The sequence below is a fragment of the Mytilus trossulus genome, chromosome 8, assembly GCF_036588685.1.
Source record: "Mytilus trossulus isolate FHL-02 chromosome 8, PNRI_Mtr1.1.1.hap1, whole genome shotgun sequence".
Taxonomy (NCBI): domain Eukaryota; kingdom Metazoa; phylum Mollusca; class Bivalvia; order Mytilida; family Mytilidae; genus Mytilus; species Mytilus trossulus.
The window spans coordinates 68,490,435-68,511,989 of NC_086380.1; the positions used below are offsets into that span (position 1 = coordinate 68,490,435).

The 21,555-nt window shown below is 32.1% G+C and overlaps 1 protein-coding gene and 1 long non-coding RNA gene across 2 annotated transcripts; both read left to right on the forward strand.

The window, feature by feature from the left end:
* Positions 1–3,430: 3,430 nt before the first annotated feature.
* Positions 3,431–18,510, forward strand: LOC134727908 (anti-sigma-I factor RsgI6-like). The gene is made up of 11 exons (XM_063592303.1): positions 3,431–3,636; positions 4,603–4,751; positions 5,315–5,407; positions 6,144–6,306; positions 7,324–7,408; positions 11,463–11,621; positions 13,115–13,170; positions 13,391–13,528; positions 14,918–15,089; positions 15,619–15,726; positions 18,214–18,510. Exons 1-11 carry the CDS (start codon positions 3,455–3,457, stop codon positions 18,508–18,510), a joined length of 1,602 nt encoding a protein of 533 aa, XP_063448373.1. The 5' UTR covers positions 3,431–3,454.
* A 467-nt stretch (positions 18,511–18,977) lies between these two features.
* On the forward strand, positions 18,978–20,508 carry LOC134682081 (uncharacterized). Its single transcript, XR_010100774.1, has 2 exons — positions 18,978–19,175; positions 20,405–20,508. It is a non-coding gene; the product is annotated as an uncharacterized LOC134682081 (long non-coding RNA).
* Positions 20,509–21,555: the final 1,047 nt, after the last annotated feature.

The window sequence follows — 21,555 nt, forward strand, 5'->3', positions numbered from 1 at the left end:
TTTACTCCATCTAAAGACATTTGAACACAAGCGAACATATTTTGAACGATTACGCTATTTCTAAAGTTTAAGATGTTTGCTACTATGCTTCAAAATAACAATCTTTTTTAAGGCTCCGTGTTGCAGGCCGTACAATGACCTTTAATGGTTTACTTTTTTAAAATGTTATTTGAATGGAGAGTTGTCTCATTGGCACTCACACCACATCTTCCTATATCTATAGTAAGTTTAGGAAGAGAAAAGCAGGGATAATCGAGAACAATGTTTAATGGAACTAAATAGATAACACCAGAGGACTCCGGATATTTGACAAAAAGGATAAAAACATATTTTAGTACTGTTTTTCTTAGCCGGATTATCTAGATAAAATAGCGAAGAGATAGTATATAAAACTATAGTTAGACCACATCCTTTATGCTACACATTATGTTTGTGTTTGTCCCGATTAAGGTCCGTGTTTTACGTTTGTCTAATGCATATTATTGCATATCTTTAATTTTTCTGTTTGATAAATTCTTTTAGTGAACATACTCGAGCCGATTAAGCTCAGCATTTGACATTGTCAACTGTGTTTTTTAAGACTATCAATACCGTTTTATTACTGTTTTGTTAATGCTTATTGACATATTCGACAGTTCCTTTTATTAGCATCGAATCTTATTAATTCCAAAACTTAAAACAAATGCTATTACCGATAGAAACGTACAAACATATATGATCTGTCATGCAAGTAGGAGGAGACCAACTATCTCTAGTATATAATTTGTGAGTTGATTTAATATGTTTGAGTATACCGCAAGCTCCAGTGGGGCTTGGATGATGATTCGGTATTTTTGGCTTATCTTTATTATGTTGTTGACCTTTCCCAAGGAAGTAGTGTTTTCTGGCCTTGTTTGACTGAGGCTATTTGATTGTCTTGTTTTTGTTTTCTCAAAATCTGTTTACGGATATTTCAGAACATCAACGGCAAATGAATCATACAATTAAAAACTAACAATTGACAATCTCCAGTTTACTGTAAAGGAACATTTAAGAAACACAATAAAAGCATACCTGTTATATGTGCGGCTAATAACATCATAAATATTCCTGATCGTAAACAAACTACTAAAATACTTTTTGTTTCCATATTTCATTAAGACCATGGTCCGCCAACACTTAGGTGGTATTAAAAGTTTAGTAAATGAAATCAAATATAAATTAATGATACTAAGCAGTAAACAAAAAAAAAATTATCAAATAAAATGATAATATGAAAGGAAAGCAATTAAGGAAACCTAGTCACTAGAGATTGCTTCATTAACTAGAAAATAGATAGCAATTGATTCCTTTTATTCAATTTCTGTTTAATATCAACGCATCTATCAATTGATTTTTTTTTTACTTTCTGTATCTATAACATTTCTAAGTAAAATACAAACAGTTAATTAAGTGATTCAAACTGTTCCTGTCAAGAGTACGAAAAATGAACATTCGATCACATGATTTGTTTTTCTTTCTGTATCTAACATTTCTAAGTAGAATACGAACAGTTAACTAAGTTATTCAAACTTTTGCTATCTAGAGTACGAAAAATGGACATTCAATCACGTGTTTGGAATACAATAATAATTCCAGTAAATACATGAGACAGATTATTGATTCAAATTGTGATATCAAGTGTCAATTACTGTTCAATTAATTCCGAAAGTCATGAAATCAAAATATATTTCAGATGTAGTCAATGATATATTTAACATGCCTGTGCCTTCCTTTTCTGTGTGTTTGTCTTAAGTCAATAGACTGTGATTGAGTGGTTGTTGTTTTTGTGCTTTTCATCGGTTGAGCCGTTACTATTTTGGCCTGTATTAGGAGAGAGTTGGCCCCTTCAAACATTCAAACAATGATTTTTAGTTGCTTAACGTCCAGTGGCATATCCAGGACGATTGGTTTTTTTTATGCAAATTGCTATTAATAAAACCGTTAGTTTTCTCTATAAAATTGTTTTATTTTTTTATTTCCGGGCAATTTACAGCCAGCTGTACAGTATATGATGTTCTCATTGTTGAAGTCTGTGTGGTTGCTTATTAATGCTCAACTTTGAAATGATAAGTATTTGCTCCATATTACGATTATTAAACTTTATTGGGGCACTAGCTACGAGATATATAAAAAAAATCTAAATTTTGATATTTTTTTGTTTAATTTTTAAGGAAAGTAAAATGGTACAATTTTGTTAGAGCTAAGAAACATTGATAATGAATTATTCACTTGCAAGTGAAAAACTCGACCTCATTAAATCCGTATTCATGTGAACTCCAATTTAACTCCATAGAAAGAGATAGAATATGCATACATTGCCCGTGTATGGTTATTTAAAGGAAAAGAATGTCAACATTGAAAGTGAAACAAAGGTAAATAATTTGATGGACAAATTCGACCCACAAAAAATCTTTCTTATAAAGGTAAAAACGACGATCAATTTCAATTTATAAAACAAAACTCAACAGACCTATAAAAAATCTAATTTCAAGGGTAACTTAATCTATTTATGTATATGTTTATGCGTACATCGTTTATACGGTCATGGAAAGTTTACTCTATAGTTGATTAGATGGCGTCTTGGCTAAAATTCTTACGAAACAAAGCTACATCTTATTGAGACCATGTCTTGTTAATTGTTTATTTTATACTGTTAATAGTTTGGAAACTGTTTAACATAAACAATTTAATAGAGTTTGAGTCAAATCAGTGAGCATGAATTTGGCAGCTTTAACGAAATGAGTTGAAGATTTAAACTTATTTGCACCTTGAGAAGATAACAAGAAAAAGTTGATGCGATTTCAATTCTTTTTTTATAAAGAGAATACTAGTAGATAACGGTAATTCAAAAGAACTATATTTTGAAAGAAATATCAATAGCCAAGTTTAAATCTGATGTATCTAAAAATACCCATAATAAAGTATGCAATAGCGAGATAATTTCTTATATTAATAAGACTTTTATGTCTCTACCGACACTTTCATGGGTGAATTAAACAATTATTCAAAAACTATTTACGACCAAATGGAATAGATATATCAGCGATTTCTAAATATAAAAACTCACTGAAAAAAATATATTTATCCCTATAAGATATTAATATCATTTAAATATTGATGAATAGGCTAGTTTGGTTTCATTCATTTGAAGGGTTTGAGCTTTTGATTTTGCAATTTGATAAAGGGCTTCCCGTTTTGAATTTTCCTAGGGGTTCGTTATTTTTGTTATTCTAAATCTTTCAATACATATCGAAAACGGTATTACGATACCATTTGTAAATGCAATTCCAATAGGGCCTATATCTGAAGTAAATGTCAATATGTGACTGATCTCTCTATTCAAACTTGTTACTAAAGTTCAACAGATCAAGCACGAAATTTTGATAAGACAAGGAAGTCTCGTCAGAAATCACAACTGAGCAGTGTGATCAACATGTTAATAGGCCTTTTAGTTTTTATTACGTTATATAGCGTAGTATTTTCAGCAACAAATCTAATAGATAATGGAGACTTTGAAAATCCTAATACTATAGATCCTTGGGAATGTTTGGGTTGTAAACCTAATGGATTGAGGAATAGTTATAGTGGAGATTGGAGTGTGATGGTAACTCAAAGGTAAGACCGTAATTAGTTTTTGTCTAAGTCCGCTTATCAAACCCGCTGTCAGAACGAAAAATGCATGAAATAAAACTGTTGACGATCCTTGTCACGCTCCTTATGGAGATAAATCTTAATCTCCGTTTACATTTGTAATCTTGAATTTTGTTCATTTGGTATTCTATATTTAAACTTAGGTAAACTAATATTACCTTAATTATAAAGAGCGCATCACTGTTTTAAAATTTGTTATTCTATATTTTAATTAAACTAGTAAGAATGATTGTAGGTTAAAATATTTCAAAAATCATGTAACTCTTTCATCGTCATATTTTTATGTAAGCTGCTGATTCGTTTTAGTTAGTCCGCCAGAACGACAGGTACACGAAATTAATCTGGGTCCAGTTTGACAATCACGGTTACGTTCCTTTTGGAAACCAATCTATTATTTCAGTTTATCTTTGTTATTTTGATTTTGGTTCTTTGGTATTCTATATTTGAACTTAAGTAAACTGCTATCACCTTACAATTAGTTGATGTTCTTTAACTAATAATTCAAAATTTGGTGAGTATGTGGAACGCATCTATCCCATCGAACTAGAAATAAATAATACTACAGAAACAGTTAATTCGATCGGCCTCATATCTTGATTACATCTAGAAATAGACAATGAGGGTCGGTTGAAAACAAATCTTTTAATTATAGAGAGCGTATCATTGTTTCAACATTTGGTCATTGATTTAGTGAAAATTGAGCCTTTTTTATTTTTCTAAAAGCATGAAACCTTTGCTGCATTCTTTTTTTAATGTAAACAGCAGTTTGTGTATTTGATGTTTGTAACAAAATTTGCATGTAATACGTATTAATCTATAAAATGCAAACTTAAATTTTGTCTCTATTTTGAAAATGCAAACAGACAAAATTATACGGCATGCATCGTCAAATGATTTTTTACACTACAAACTTTTTCATTTCATTTCCAGGGATCAAAGTTTTTCGGCTTTGACACAACGCATCCGAAGCTCTGGAGGAGAAAATTATGTATTTAAAAGCTACATCAAACTTCTGAAGCTAGTAAGAGGAACTATGTACACAGATATTCACGTTTATGTGAAGTACACCGATCGTTATGGTAAGATGTTTCTCATATTGTAATATAAGATCACCAATATCAAGTTAACCGAGATTAATCGATGTAAACGGTGTCATCAAACAATCTCAGGTTGTTTTATATTATAAATGAGAAACACTGGTTGTTAACCGGTGTACACGACGTCAACTTACAATCGGCTTTTACTATGGCAACGTAATAACAAACGCATTGTGACAAAAATTACGGGGAAACCACACGAAGTCGTAGGTTGTCTTAACTCTGTATGTTACAAGACTGACAAAATGATTATTTGCATACAATAAATAAAAGCAACAGTAGTATACCGCTGTTCAAAACTCATAAATCCATGGACAAAAAGCAAAATCGGGATAACAAACTTAAACCGAGGGAAACGCATTAAATATAAGAGGAGAACAACGACACAACACCGAAACGCAACACACACAGAAACGGACCAAGCATCATACAAAATCCCATAAAATACCCCATATCAGCAATTAGCACGAACAGTAAATTTGTATGTTTGACATTACCTCCAAGTTGTAATTGCCGTTTTTAAGCAAAATTTAATCATTTTACAGGAACATATATTAAACAGAGGTTTGTGGATTATCCAAAAATACAGATAGGATTTGAATGGACCGAGCTTAGTGGAGATGTATATATACCAAATGGTAAATATTAAATAAAGACTATTATACAAAATTAAACATACTGATACAACTGTTATCTATTAATTAAATGAAGACTAATTTAATTATAATAAATTAATTTCTAAGAAATCTGTTCTACGAAACCTTTCAAATATTTTGTTAAACTTATCTTTTTTTCCCTGCATTTTCCCCCTTCCAAACACTGTTCTTTTCTCATGCTTAAAAGTGGAAATATGACCGGAGGACTACAAAAGGTTTCCTTTTTACAATTGTTATAAATAATACTTCAATAAATCATAGTTTGTAGTTGATCAATTGATTGTACTCTAAAATTCTTGTCCAATTGACCTAATTGATTTCAAAATGTACTTTTGTATTTCCTATTTAGGGTTTTAAACACTATTGATGTGCAATTTTCTATTATTCTGTAATGCACTGAACACATTTGAGGTTTCTCAGTTTATATGGTGTATAGTAGCATATGTTGTACCAAAGATATCAGTTACAGGATTCAGTTCTCTTAAATTCAATATATTATAAATGAACGGACTTCAGTTTTGCTGACAGAGTGTATTGATTTTTATCTAGTTTTTATTTTACAAGAACATGCACATAAAAGTTTTTTGGGTTCTTTTATGTTCAAAATTTCCAGGTATTTCATAAAAAGGATGTTACTATTGCCCTCCATTCTACAAACATGATAAGTTAGTTGTCTTACATGTAAATGATATCTAACTGTAACATTACTCTGCTGCAGGTATTCAGTCAAACAATTTTAACGTGTCTATTGAAATACCAGAGCATGAAGTGGATTTTATGCTTGATGAAGCATCACTTACAGTATTACCAAGGAATTCTAGATGGAAAGCACAGGCCAACTCTGAAATTGATCGACTTCGAAAGGCCACGCTTACATTAACGTCAGTATAATCTGAATTTTATAAATTTGAAGGTTTTACTTTTACTTAGGTATGCATGATTCTGATATTGATCATGATAAGTTACGAGATGCATATTAAAATTAACGTCGGCATATTCCTGTCTGCAATGAATATTTTTACTATAAAATAGGAACTTCCCACAGAATACATAATTTTCCATAATTTATGATGAGTCAATAAAAAAGACATGTACACAAGACAAAATTTTAAACTGGTGCTGACATAAAAGAAAATTATAGGAAAACTTAACAATGATATCAAATACTAAAATAACAGGAACAGACATATTTGTGTAATGTATGCTATTACGATGGTAAAAGGTGATTATCTATCTGTTTACCATGTTTACAAAATCGTAACCTTTGCCTGCATAACAGCCGCTAAGTGCAGAATAATTAAATGACATGTGTGTTACCTTACAGCATTTGATCATACAATAAAATCAATTTTGAGAACGTGCTGATAATAAAATTTATATAGTTAGGTTGAAATAGTTGTGCTTCTTAAGTAGTCTCTAAGCATGTATGCATAATATATCCAAAATTGTCCCGAAAAATACAAAATCAGAAAATAAACTTAACGGTATTTGTTATTATAAAGTATAAATGCATAAATAAAAAACAGTAGTGACAAAAAGATAATAATTGTAATTGCATATCACAAGATTTTTTTACACAAGTTTCACAACAGGAAATGTCTGTACCAATACACGAATATCACAATTGTTTTCGATTCGCTATTAGGTGTGTTTGAGCTTTTGATCATGCAATTTTATAAAGGACTTTCTGTTTTGAAGTTCTCTTGTTGGAGTTCGGAATTTTTGTTATTTTAATGTTAACCGATGACAGACAATGACACAACACTCAAAGCCGAATATTCAAATTCAAATAGTTTATTATTGTAATCTCTACAATTATGTTTCTATCCTAGAAATAAATGTCGAGGTACGTTTGGCGACGTTTTCTGAACACTTAGACATTCATTTCTTTATTTTAGACCCGTTGCTCACCATACCAGTGATTACTATTGTCAACACAATGGCGGCTCTTATTGTATAGATATCAGTTATATGTACGTCGAGGTAATGTGATATAGTTCGTTAATATACAGTCGTGTCATCAAAATCCCAAGAATACCAATCTGTGTGGCTTTCGTGGGTAAGGGGGAACCACGAACTTAAATGTTCAACGAATTACAAATTTTTTTTAACGAATGTGTGAAGACTTGCCAAAACGACGAAATTAAATATTCACGAATATGCAAGTTTTCTTCAAATCATGAAAATGGGTGACCACGTAAATACGAATCCACAGTTTAAGTGTTAAGGTTTCAAATCGTATTATGGTTAATGGACCGTTTCCATTTCGACTGTATACTATTAGACAATAATTAAAAATTGCTATTTTTTAATACCATTCGATTTAAGGTACTGTCTTAAACAATAGAATCAGTCTCAATATAGCACAAGTTATTACAATTATTTTCTTATAAATGTCGATCTGATCTTTTATATCTTATCTTTTCACTGATCCTACATGTATATATTAAGATATAACAGATAATATAGGCAACAGTGTAACAAACATCTCTTCCTATAACAAGCTATCGGCTTAGTAAATACACGCTGTGACTAAATCAGACTAACACGGAATCCTTTTATATCTTTCACAATGTTTAATCCAATAACTCACAGTTATTAACAGTATGTACAGTTACAAAATACCCACATTGGAATAATCCGTTTTTTTTCTTTCTAGTTCAACTGATAATACTTCTATACTTCTGTTACTTCTATTTTTACAATGATAATTATCCATAAAAACCATATATATCAAAATCATAAGAACATTCTAAATCTAGAACAAACTATAATTAACTAGAGAAATGATAAATAATATTTTTTTAGGGTAACAGGGTAAATTCCGGAATTTGCCAACCTTTCTTTAATTAACATAAATATACACAATTACTTTCACTATCCATCTATAATATTCTAGCATGATTCATTCACTATAATGCAATTAACAACGTAATATTACATACACAATGTCAAATAAAAGTCCAATGTCTTATAATTGCGTACTATTCGCAACACAAGTCACAAATATCAAAATATGATGTAGGGTAGAAGATTACAAAATACACTTTCACATGGGCAATCGGAATAGCATGCACAAATCAACTGAGAGTTATTGAAAACAACTTAATGGCCAGAATCTATTGAATATGTCTGCCTCAGTGATAGAGTGCGAACATGGTATATCTGAAAGCTACTTACTAAAATAAAGGGTCATAATTGATGTCTTTTTTTACATTTTAGAAAACAGTCATCAAAAAATTACTTTGACCAAACTAGCAGGTGTGCTGATTATATTTCTGTTGTGTTTTGAATCGAACAGTTATATAGATATAGGAAGATGTGGTGTGAGTGCCAATGAGAGAACTCTCCATCCAAGTAACAATTTAAAAAGTAAACCATTATAGGTTAAGGTACGGCCTTCAACACGGAGCCTTGGCACACACCGAACAACAAGCTATAAAGGGCCCAAAAATTACTAGTGTAATACCATTCAAACGGGAAAACCAACGGTCTAATCTATATAAACAAAACGAGAAACGAGAAACACTTATATATTACATAAAAACGACTACTGTACTTCAGATTCCTGACTTAGGACAGGTGCAAACATTTGCAGCGGGATTAAACGTTTTAATGGATCCAAACCTTCTCCCTTTTTCTGAAACAATAGCATAACATCACAACATAGAAAAACACACGATAAAATATCAATTGGTAGACTTAACTCAATCAAAAAACGTATGATTACACAATGAACGAATAAATTTGATCTGCGATATCTGAATACAAATGCACAGTTAATTAAATATTAGAGACAAACATTCATGACCAACAAGCTAACAAACAAATTCAAACAAAGCCATGGCAGGACATCACTGAGAAATATTTTACCAATCAAAATTTTCTTTAGAAAAAAAAATGGTTTTAAAAAAATAATTATGATCTTGAAGTTTATACAAATTGAGTAAGAGTAAGTGAAAAATTAAAGATATTACAAATAATCAAAGCTGGTGTACAGACAAGATCCATATAAATAAAAAATAACAAAAAAGTATTTATTTTATAAACAGTATCAACAGGTCGAATTAACAAGCAAATACGATTTGAGAGTACTCACAGTTACTGACAGCTAGTTAAAAGCCAAAACCAATTAATAATAAAAAATCATGCATCATAGACTAAAATCAACTAAAACACATCCCAGGGATTTAGTATTTTAACGTCATTAATAGTCAAAGAAGACATGACTTGTGCAATGCCAAAAATAAATGTATCGACAGGTAGTAGGATAGTGAAGAGCGACTTCTATAGAAATAAAAATTAACGTGTTTGTGTATCTATACATCTCACCTCAAAAGATAATGAAATTTAGTTATGTTTTAATTTGCTAATGACAAAATCAATATTAGTGCCAATGTGAACTATATTCAGAGATCTAATTACAATATTGGTAAGATAACCCTTACTTATAAGTTTGTTTAAAGGTTCGATGAGTTTACAAGGATCACATAGTGATTTCCTCGCTTTAAGTACAATATTACCATAAAATTTAGGATGTGAAATACCATTTGTAATAAGCTTTCTACAGGTATAGCCAAATTTACTAATCAAATTAAATCTTTGTATCTATGAAAGAATTTAGTAAAAGTTTTAAGTAATTTATGGTATCGAAATGCCTGACACAACAATTTACCAGTGATGCTAAATATTAGAGACAAACATTCATGACCAACAAGCTAACAAACAAATTCAAACAAAGCCATGGCAGGACATCACTGAGAAATATTTAACCAATGAAAATTCACTTTAGAATATGTCCATTCTTTAGATTTGATTATCTCTCTCCCATCGATATTGGGTTAATAATTCACTGTAAAATATATTTATTTTTCTTAATAGTTTTCCATTAGTAGGCACTATTGCCAGTTATATTCCATATATTTGTGCTAATTGAAATTAAGAGTGTTTATACTGTTTCGGTGTGATCTTAATTTTTTAAACATGATATTGATTGCTTTTATTGATACATGTTAAAATTACATTCAAAATTTGTCATATATATGTGAACATTTATTATTAATAAGACGTTTTTAATTCTACATTCGCGATATCTGAAATATGAAACCCATTGTAAGAAGACACGACACTAAGTAAGCCTCCTGTTTAGTTTCTAATAAATAAAAAAAATAAAATATAATATGCGAATTTGGAAAAATCCTAAAAAAACCAAACGAATTTCCCCAGAATTACCACGCTTTTATCGTAAATAGTACTATAAAATAACCTTTTGTCTATACGACAATTTCCCAATAAGAAAAATAACTCAATTTTAAACATTGACGCTAAAATAATACCATAATACAACTAGCGTATTTTCAAAATGTCTGGCGTACTAATTTAACGAGTTTAATGTTGAAACACAATATTTACATGTTCTGTGTAACCTGTCTCTACTCTGATTGGTATTCTTAAATGCAAATTGAGAGACACATGGACGATAGGTCTTAGGATGGTTGGTGAATTGGTAGATTACACGAATAATGTTAACTCTATTTTAGCATCACTGGGAATATCGGTCGAGCTTAATGGTGGAATAATCCCTTGAACCCTAAGTTATTTCTAATACAGTTTCCCATGTTCGCTGATTTATTTTAAATTAGAAGGCAACAAAACATAGGTTCAACACAAGGGAAGTTTCAGATTAAAAAAATCAAAATAATACAAGAAAAAATTGGTAAATACTCCTTGTCCATAAAACGAAAAGACGGACAACGCGGTTAATGTTAAGTAAAACATTGCAGATTGAAAAACATGAAAATCATACAAGGACCTCTAGTAAAGTAACATTTCACAAACAAACAAAAATTGGACTCCGGCTGTGGACCAATTATGCTGTTTGTCACAATTAAAAGTCGTTCATGAGTAGCATTCGAAAATTTCAATCATATCTATGTGAAACGGAAAAAAAAAGCATTTATTAATTGTGAAAAATAGTTGTTGTTGGTTTTGTTTACCAAATTAGCAAAACCAGAAAAAAAATGCAATAACATTTCAGATTAAACAAAAAAGGAGTCAGTTTCCATTTGGTTCAACCATACAACCAGACCTGTTAGTAAACGACTCTCTCACTAACTATGGTCAGTTCATGTACGACCATTTCGAGATGGGAGAAATAGACAATGGAATACAATGGATAGACATGGAATCTGATCAGGTATACTACTACTTACTTTGCCTGCTGTTGCAATGATAACGACCCTCGAAAGCACAGTCTTCTTGAAAGTGTAATTGACAATTTCTACCAGTGAGTTGCAACAATATTTGTTGTTGGGTATGGTTCTGAAGTCACAATAGCCAACACTGAATATATCAAAATACCAAAAAAAATGAAACAAGGCTTTTCTCTTAAATTCTTTAAAAAAAGGAAAGAAAGATACCAAAGGGACAGTCAAACTCATAAATCTAAAACAAACTGACAACACCATGGCTAAAAATGAAAAAGACAAACAGAAAAACAATAGTACACATGACACAACATAGAAAACTAAAGAAAAAACAACACGAACCCTACCAAAAACTAGGGGTGATCTCAGGTGCTCTGGAAGAGTAAGCAGATCCTGCTCCACATGCGGCACCCATCGTGTTGCTTATGTGATTACAAATCCGGTAAATAGGCTTATTCGGTAGGTCAAACTCATGAAAGGGAAGGGGATTGTAGTTACGACGTAAGGAACATATCCGATATCATTTGTGAAACGGTTATTCCATAACGGTCAACAACTCGTGATGGCGTCCGTGAAATTTACGAAGGGATGATTTCAACTTTAAAAGTTTTCAGCAAGCAAAGTAAATATATTCTCATACTTTATATGTGTATAATGTTTTGTGAAGTGCGATTACGAAACACAACCTATACAGTGTCAACAGGTGTGTTAAGTACTTACACATTGAAGGGTCCCAACGAAACGTTTAAATAAGAGAGTGATTACATAGAATGACACAATTGAAGCATTCTACAAACATGACAAATGAGTAAACGAGATTAATACATTTTTGGAATGCCTCTTTTACTATTATTGGTTGGAGGTGAAATGTTTAGACGTAAGACTTTCACATATAACTATGTGTTACATGTATGTATACGACTCAAGAAATAATATTGTTTGCATACCATACCTTGTTTGCACAGTGAACATGCTAACGAGGTCACAATTGTTATTTGCCATATAGTAAAATAAATAAACATAATTATCAACATAGGTTTTTAAGTTTCAAGTTGATGTGACCACTACTTGATTGTATAAAACAGCCATACTACACATTTTAATATTAGTTCTATGAAACCGTTAACATTATTTGGTCACAGAATGTCAAATATTTTAAGAACTATTACCTAAATGTGAAATCGTAACATCTCCACTGTTCAGTGAACCATGGGGTAAAGGGGTCAAACTTTTATTTAACAGATAATTGTCAAAGTTTTTATTGGAGTGAATAAGAGTTCTATTTTTCAAGTTGGTGTATCTTCAATAATCATAATAAGCAATCTTTAATATAACACTGGACAAACAAACACAATATCAGATGGGCCAGCGCGTCCAAAAAGACAGGAAACGACGAAGTCCAACTACATTTGTAAACTGATTTATTAAAACCTTTTTCATTATAGCATTAAATTATTGCATGCCGTTTTTTTGGATTTTGCAGAGACAGATAGACAATGAAACATTAGTGCAAGCAATGCAACGTCTTCAAAATCATAGGTACGTAGTTTAAATGTCTTCCTTTTCAAAATAGAAATCTTAATAAATTCTAAACTATATCTAGAAACCGTATAATATTTTCCTCGAAATTTATAAATAGAGGAAACATAAGATGGAGATGACTTATCAAACTAATGTCTTGTAAGTGATAATATTTCATTAATATCTGTTTTGTAGTTTTATTTGTAATACAAAAGTGTTTTCTTATATCTTCTTGAAGGTTAAAAAGATGGGGGAGTGGCTTATTCTCTGCGTTGAGCAAAAGTAATCCTGACTGGATATCTAAACTACCTCTTAGAGATATAAACCTTGCTATTCAAGATAGAATTAATTATATGGCTGCATTGTTTAATGGGAGGTAGGTGAATAATTTCTTAATTCAAGACTTAGTTATTAATGACTTATACTGTCAATAAATGTTTCCACTTATATAACTTGACGGCAGTTTTTTATTTCGCAATATATGAGTTGAAGTAATATATACATTTGTTTGTTTACTCACAACTTATATTTCTGTGATAAATATAAGAATAAGAAGATGTGGTTTGATGTCAATAAGACAACTATCAACCAAAGTTCAAATGAATGAATGTAAGCAATTAAAGGCAATCGTCCGACCTTCAACAATGAAAATAAATATGTGGTCGGCTTTAAAAGACCCAGACAAAAAAAAAAAAAAAAAACATAGGCCAAAACAATTACGTTTTTATATTCCGTCTTTATCCTCGGGGAAAAGGGGGCAGTTCCTATATACGGAATGATAGGATGTGCCGCTGGAATAGGTCACCTTTACACCTTTTCAAGCTTAAAAATACACGAACAAAGAGAATATTAACGACTTAATTGATAACATAACCTGTTTATAAAACACAAATATGACAGACATGAACCAACGCCATCGCTCATCTTGAAATATTCATTAATCTTTGACAGCTTGCACGAGCGATACTGCAAATAAACTCATAATAGGAATCAGGATTAAAATTGTGTACGCCATACGAACGTTTTATCTACCAAAGACTAATCAGTGACATTTGAATATAAAAAAAGGAAAAGGCCAAAACATTACGTTGTTATACTCAGTCTTTACCCTCGGGGGAAAGGGAGCAGTTTCTATATACGGGATGATAGGATGTGCCGCTGGAAAATGTCACTTGAACACCTTTTCAAGCTTGAAAATACATAAAAAGGTCGGGGAAACTATTCAAAATATATGATAAGGTCAATTTAGTGCCAACGTTCATGTTACTGAAGGTTTATACATCTCCTGGTTACAACTTTTTACCCACATTCAAAAAAATAATTTTGGATGTGACGCGTCATCTGATTGGCTGACGTTATTTTGTTATGAGCCCATAGACATAATTTAGTCATGTGACCGTGACGTCATCAACGTTTTTTTCATGGTTTTCTACGGTTTAAAATGGAATTTAGATTTAAATTATAAGAAAGGACTGTAATATTTTTTCTGTCTATTCGAAATAACATTAAAAAAAAGGTGGTGCACACTGTTAAATAACCCGCTACGCGCGTTATTCAGTGTGCACCAAATTTGTTATGTTATTTCTTCATAGACAAAAAAAATATTACAGTCATTCCTTAATCAAAAGATTATCAGTAAGCAATGTTGATTAATTATTGTACAGTCGTCAACTATTAAATATTTATATAGCCAATGGACTAAAACTGTAGTACTACAAAACAAAATGTTAATGATATTATACATTTTGCAATGTATTGTTTTTAGTTTTGAAAACTTAGATGTGTACAGTGATGTATTACAAGATGATTTCCTAGAGATCTACACACAATCAGCAAATATTACACAAGAGTTATTCCTAAAAGCTAGACAAGGATTTCCACATGCCAGGTTGTTTTTAGATGAACGGAATGTTCTCAATAGTAGTTTACACACAACAGTAAGTGTTTAATGGATTTTTAACACGAAAACCTAGAGAATTTAAAATTTAAAAAAGGGATCAGTCAAAAACATAGAATTCGGAAGAAGTTGACCAATATCGTTTATATTAACAGCAATGTTGTTGTTTTGATTTTGTTTACTTTTCTGTTCCTTTTTCTAATCCTTTTGTAAACTGCGGATCTGCTGCAAATTATGAATAGTCCGTTTTCCTACAAGCAGTGTTTTATCTCAGATGAACATGTTTTCGTAAATTATGAACTAAATCTTTTTAACGTGTTTCAAAGATTCAATATTTATTTTGTAACGAGCTGTGCATTGACAAAAAATGAAAATAGAAATGGTTAATGTGTCAAAGTGACAACCCGACCATAGAGCAAACAACAACCGAAGGCTGCCGTTGGGTCTACAATGCGTCGGGAAATTCCCACGCCCGGATGTATCTTTCAGCTGGCCCCTAAACAAATATGTGTTCTAGTGCAGTGATAATGGATGTCATACTAAACTCCGAATTACATTTATTTATCTAGGCATATGCTAATATGGCTAAGCGATTGAGGAGCATACATACTCCATATTATGGACTTGGTATTAAAGCACATTTTAACTCCAGTCACATAGACATGGATGCATTAAAGGTAAGTCTACCGAACCTAGCATTGTAACTCATTGTTTAATATAGTTCATAAAAAAAGAGTTTGGAGGTAACACGAATTTTGCAGTATGATCGTTGATTTATGACAAATTTAGCCTTTTTCGTTTTGTTTTCCTTTGGAAATGTTTTTAAGCCAAACGTTCTTTCCTGATAATCCTGAATTGTGTCTTTTTCCGGCAATTCAACGGTAAACTAATTGCAATGTGTGTTTCGGTTTAGTTATATCTGAAATAAGAGCCGTTTACTCATTTTTCAGGAAATTTCTAAACTATGATAGAGTTGGTTTTTTTACACCGAGTCTATGTTTGAAATAATCGGAATTGGAAGTTTAATTCCTTTGAAAACATAGATAATAACAAATATATAGACAATTCCAAAATCAGTTCCAAATATGACAAAGTTTACACACGCAGTATCGGTTGTTGAAAATATTACAGCCCATAATCGAAAAAACTAGAGGACGGAAAAAATGTTGCACTTGTCACCCTTCAACAAACATTCCTACCCTTAGGCTAGTTCTTTTCTCTCTATATAAATATATGACATGGATGACGCTGTGTAACGATGAATCATTACTCATACATTACTTCATGAAAATTCAGTCACGTCTCAGTCATTACAACCGAACGGACGTGCAGAGTCAGCTCTTTTGTAACCGCTATCTTCAATGAGGGTTAACTGACAGATCGATCAACGACTTACTATTTTCGATGACAGAAACCTATTCAACGCTATACAGAGTCAGGATACGTTAGGCACTATCCGCGTAACCCGCGTCAGCGTTCACTTCAAAACCCATTATGGTTGGGACAGTGTTATGCCGACTGACAACCGATCTCCATTTCACTGTCCCACGGCAGTGGTCCTGATAATGCTTCCTGTCATCGTTAATACTACGTCCGAGACTCATCGACCAGTTCTCCATCATCGAGGTTAGCGGGGTGTCAAGCTGACCAATATGGCCCTGACAGCAGCCGTTGTGAAGACATAACATCAATATAGTCAACAACAAAAACCACCAAAACAACTCACAAAACCAAGATGGCGACCTACTAAAATACTTCCATCATCATAACTTTAACGAGTTTCATTATACAATAAATGACTTTTGATGAGGTTGATACAATGATTTATGAACCCCAGAGATATGATATTTACCGAGGCCAACGTAATGAAATCAAAAGTCAACAATTGCTTTATTATATGACTGTTTATGCTTCTTCAATTTTCTAGTATTTACTCAAGACACTGTTAAAACTACTCCAGACCTTGTTTTAATACATAATTTCATTTGCTTTTTAAGCTGCTTTTTATATAAGTCAAACTTTTCAATTAAGTTTCTTAAAAAAAAAGAGAAACATAAAAAACAAGACGAAGAAAAAAGAAGATAAAAAAGGAATTTTCTTGAGGTCATTAACCCGCGTCATTGACGTCACCACATCTATATCTAGGTACGCGGACGCTGTTTCAAATCTTATATACTGAACGGCTTTAGAAACGCAACACTCATTTTGTTGATTTTTTTTTACCAAACCTTGTTTGATTTTCAAAAAACTACTTTGCATGCTTATCATAATTCTTTCTCCGTACAAAAAAATAAAATCTAACTTACCTGTTGTTATTGAACATACCGAATTTTTGAAGTCGCACGAATTTCTTAAAGCGAAATTTTGGACCAATGAAGATTGTTTCAGTTGTTTTGCTTTGTAAAACAGTTCTTTCAATCCTTTGCCTCACTTAAACAAGTTTAAAAATGTTGCATCTCCATTTTGCCAAAACTGAGAAACAAAAAACTGAGTTAACCCTTGAGAATACTGCAAACATTAAAACATAAACGTGCTGCAACCATACTGTATGACTTCAGAAACTCGTCTAACTGTCCTTCCGACAGCGATACAAGAAGACAAGATTTGTTGCTGGACATCAATGAACAGATACACGTTTAGTGACAATGAAACTTGAACAAAATTTGATTACGCAACGTCATTTGCCAGACATGTTTACGGCCGCAACGTCAACTGCTTATCAAATTGCCGAGTGCCATTGAGTACAGATTCATGCCATAAATGTTTCCCATCAACTGAATTGCCAAAGAATCGACTGAAGGAAAACCTTAAAAGCCTTGAGGTTCCAACCGCATAATTGCGAAAACCAATTAATGGGTTGAACAAATGCAAAACCAGAAGGTGTAAAACAGAACCCAAAACATGTCAGACAGAATTTGTTGACCTTTCTGACAATTATTTTGGCGTTTGTAACATGCAGTCATCGCTTTTGACGGAGACACATTCATTCGAAATAACACAAAAATAATCGAGTGTTGCGTTTTTAAAGCCGTTCAGTATATGACCTCTCGTTATATTTGCCGTGGTGGGTATAACGTGTTATCAAAACGTTTTTCCTATGCTTTTAACAAATGAAAAAAAAAGAAAACAGTAAATATATATATTATTTCATTATTACTATTTAGTACAGAATTGATAAATTAGCTGAGGCAAGGTCACCATTGTGGATATCAAGTCTTGCATTTCATAAAGACCCTGTTTCCTTACGAGCCCAACTGTTAGATGATGTGGTGACTCTTTTATTCTCACGACCGGAAGTAGAAGGTATAATTTTAGACGACGTTTGGGGTCCGGAACAGAACAGTCAGGATGCAGCATTGGCAATTGGACAAAATTTACAGGTTTATCATTTGATTGATTACTTAAAAGTGAAAATAGCAAAATGTTACGTCTACTCTTTTGGTTTAGCATATATTAGCTAGAAATTTATTAGTTAACTTTTTATGTACTCAATCATAGTTATATCAAATAGAGGTGAAAGGCAGAGTCTTTTTTATTAAACTTTTTTTTTTGTATTGCTGCTTCGAGCTGAATTCGCCTATTCAGATTTGCATGCATTCTGGGTTATATTTTCAAATACGTTCACCAAAACGTTATGATTAATTTTGTTTAAACCTTTCTAAACAATGGAAATTCAACCAATGACGTAACAATATTTTCATTTTGGTGTATCCATAGTTCTTTATATTTTGAAAAGGCGAATTAGTAACGGTATAATTATTTTTTGTTTTTGTATTTTTTAGAAGTTTACGAGAACAGCACATTTTTGAAATATTATTACATTTTAGTAAATCATTTCAGAATATTTTATACATTGTTACTTTCTACTGAATTTCGCAAAGAATTCCATAAGAACCTGTTATATTATTATTTCATTGACAATAGTATAACCAAGCTGGACTCGTCTACCAAAACCGCTGGCATACCCATGAAACTCATCGTTTCACCAGTTCAGTGACTGTTCGTGCATACAAAGGAGAATATGATATCATTGTAAGACGAGGAAGAAATGGTCCAGTTGTTGGAACAAAGCATGTGACACTAGGAAATGGTGGACTTTCTCTGACAATACATGTCACAGGACAAGGTATATATAAACTCATCATAGATACCAGGCTTCAAATTGTGTATGCCAGATGCGCTTCTCGTCAACAAAATACTAATTATTGTCGCTCGAATCCTAAAATTTAAAAAGGCCAAAATAAAGTACGCAGTTAAAAATTAAATTGAGAATTCAAATAGGGAATATGTCAAAGAAACAACAACCCGATCATATAGCAGACAATAGCCGAGGACCACCAATGGAGACACAGCGAAAATTTACCGCACCTGGAGATTGTCCCAAGCTGGCCGGCCCTAAATAAAATTGTGTACTAGTTCAATGAAAATTTCAAAACACACAAATGAACCAAGACCATAAAATATGCAAGACCAACAAAAGTCAGAGGCTCCTAACTTGGGACAGGCTCAAACATGCGGCGGGGTTAACATGTTTTGTGAGATCTCGACCCTCTCCCTATACCTATAGTAAATGTAGAACAAAGAAAACACAAAGCAGTATGCACAGTTACACTCAGTTTAAAAGAGTCAGATATCAGATTAGGTAACAAAAGAAACTAAGCAAAATGACAATGATATACAAATGAACAAAAGACTATTAGCAGCCACTGACACGCCAGCCCTTGGCCCCTAATCAAACCGACCGAAAGAATGCATTGGGAATCTTCAATTCCGAACGTTTAAGCTTATAAGTTTTTCCAAAGTCCTAGTGTGCAACTTTTAAACAACGATTTATAACTCATTGTATACTAAGTAAGACTTTTAGACACAGGCACTTGTCTCAGAAAAAATATAACATAAAGGTATATAGGGGGAAATCTGATAAAAGTGCCTATGCTTTTAGACCCTTGCACAAAGAGGTAGGTCAATTCATTGAGATGACCGTTATTTTTGTGATGAATTTTACAAATTAAGATAAAATATTGCAAATTCTAAACAAAAACGACACGATTATGACAAAGGAAATTTAATATTCCTTTTGTTTCCAAATAATTGGCCTAAGTTTGCGGAGTCGTGTTTGCATCTTATACACGAAATTGAAAAAGGACAATTACAGAAAGTGCACTGTGGGGAAGTGATTACAGCTGTGAATAAGTTTTCTGTTAGAATATATTGAACAATGCAAAAATTAAAATTGCAAATTTGTCTTCCTTTCGTTGAATGAAATTGGCGGGAATAGAGTCCGTGCACATGTAATTTGTTTTGCATATGTCCTGACGAGAGGAATGCAATGATATTTAAACTATTCTTTTCCAGGGCAAAACTACGCTGTTTCGAATGTTGTATTTGGATGATAACAACATAATTGTAGATACAAAGGAGATAACATTGAATTCTTTGAAATAAAAGTACAAATTTCACTATGAAGATGCTTGATAAAAAAATCGAAAGAGATACCACACGAAGAACAAGTCCAAAAATACAGTTCTGCAAGAGTATTCTGATATCCGAATATGCTATTGAAAATAAATAAAGAAACGATTAGGGTATATATGTCGACGAGACGGCAACCGAACGACAAACATATCTATAGTCAATACAATACAATATTTAAAGGCCTAAAGACAAACAAAATTTAACTGACCTAGATTTGAAACAAAGGCGAAAGATACCAAAAACGGACCTTCAAACTCATATGTCGAAAATAAACTGAAAAATAAAAAAAATAAAAATACGATCAACAGTTCATTAAACACAACATATAAAACTACAGATTTAGTTACAAGATTCCGACCGAAAACTGTGAAATCAAGTGTTTTTTGAAGTTTAAGGATTTACTTAGGTCAGGGTTTTGAATGTGTGTCAAATGTTCGGACTCCTTGGTGTTTTTCCATACATTCCAAGGTAAAATATTTTGCCCCATAACACCTATTCATCTTTTAATATAAGACCATATAGTTTATAAATGGTCATTTGTTAAAAGTTAAGCAGATTCTTGATTTTCTTTCTTTTGATTTGAGACCCAAATATTACCAATGCAAATGTAAGGTAAAAGTCCGAGTCAGCCTTTTCCCGCCATACATTATAAATCAAATATCTCGAAAAGGAGCTCCATGACCTCTCAACATTTTTAGCTTATTTTGATCCTCAACTAATACTCTTCCAGTAAATATTATTATTTTCAAATTCTTGATTTTCCTAAGATCACCTAAGATCACCTAAGTACAGATATGTAAATCTTTAAGACGCTCCTGCTCCACATATGACATTCGTCGTGTTGCTCACATTGCTAATATTAATATAGTGTAAAAGATACACTATTCACTTGCCACTATTCACAACGCACTATAATCCAATTAAAAGGCATTACTCTACTCACAAAAGCGAAGTTTATACACTGTGGATTCATTATTATTCTTTGGCTATCGCTTTTCGTTTATTTCGTGGGAACAGGTAAACCACGAAAT

Bases quoted from the DNA above. Each gene is read 5' to 3' on its own strand.
- LOC134727908 (XM_063592303.1), top strand. From the start codon at position 3,455: ATGTTAATAGGCCTTTTAGTTTTTATTACGTTATATAGCGTAGTATTT. The intron at 3,637-4,602 runs GTAAGACCGTAA...TTTCATTTCCAG, and splicing joins AGTGTGATGGTAACTCAAAG to GGATCAAAGTTTTTCGGCTT. The intron at 15,727-18,213 runs GTAAGTCTACCG...ATTACTATTTAG, and splicing joins TAGACATGGATGCATTAAAG to TACAGAATTGATAAATTAGC.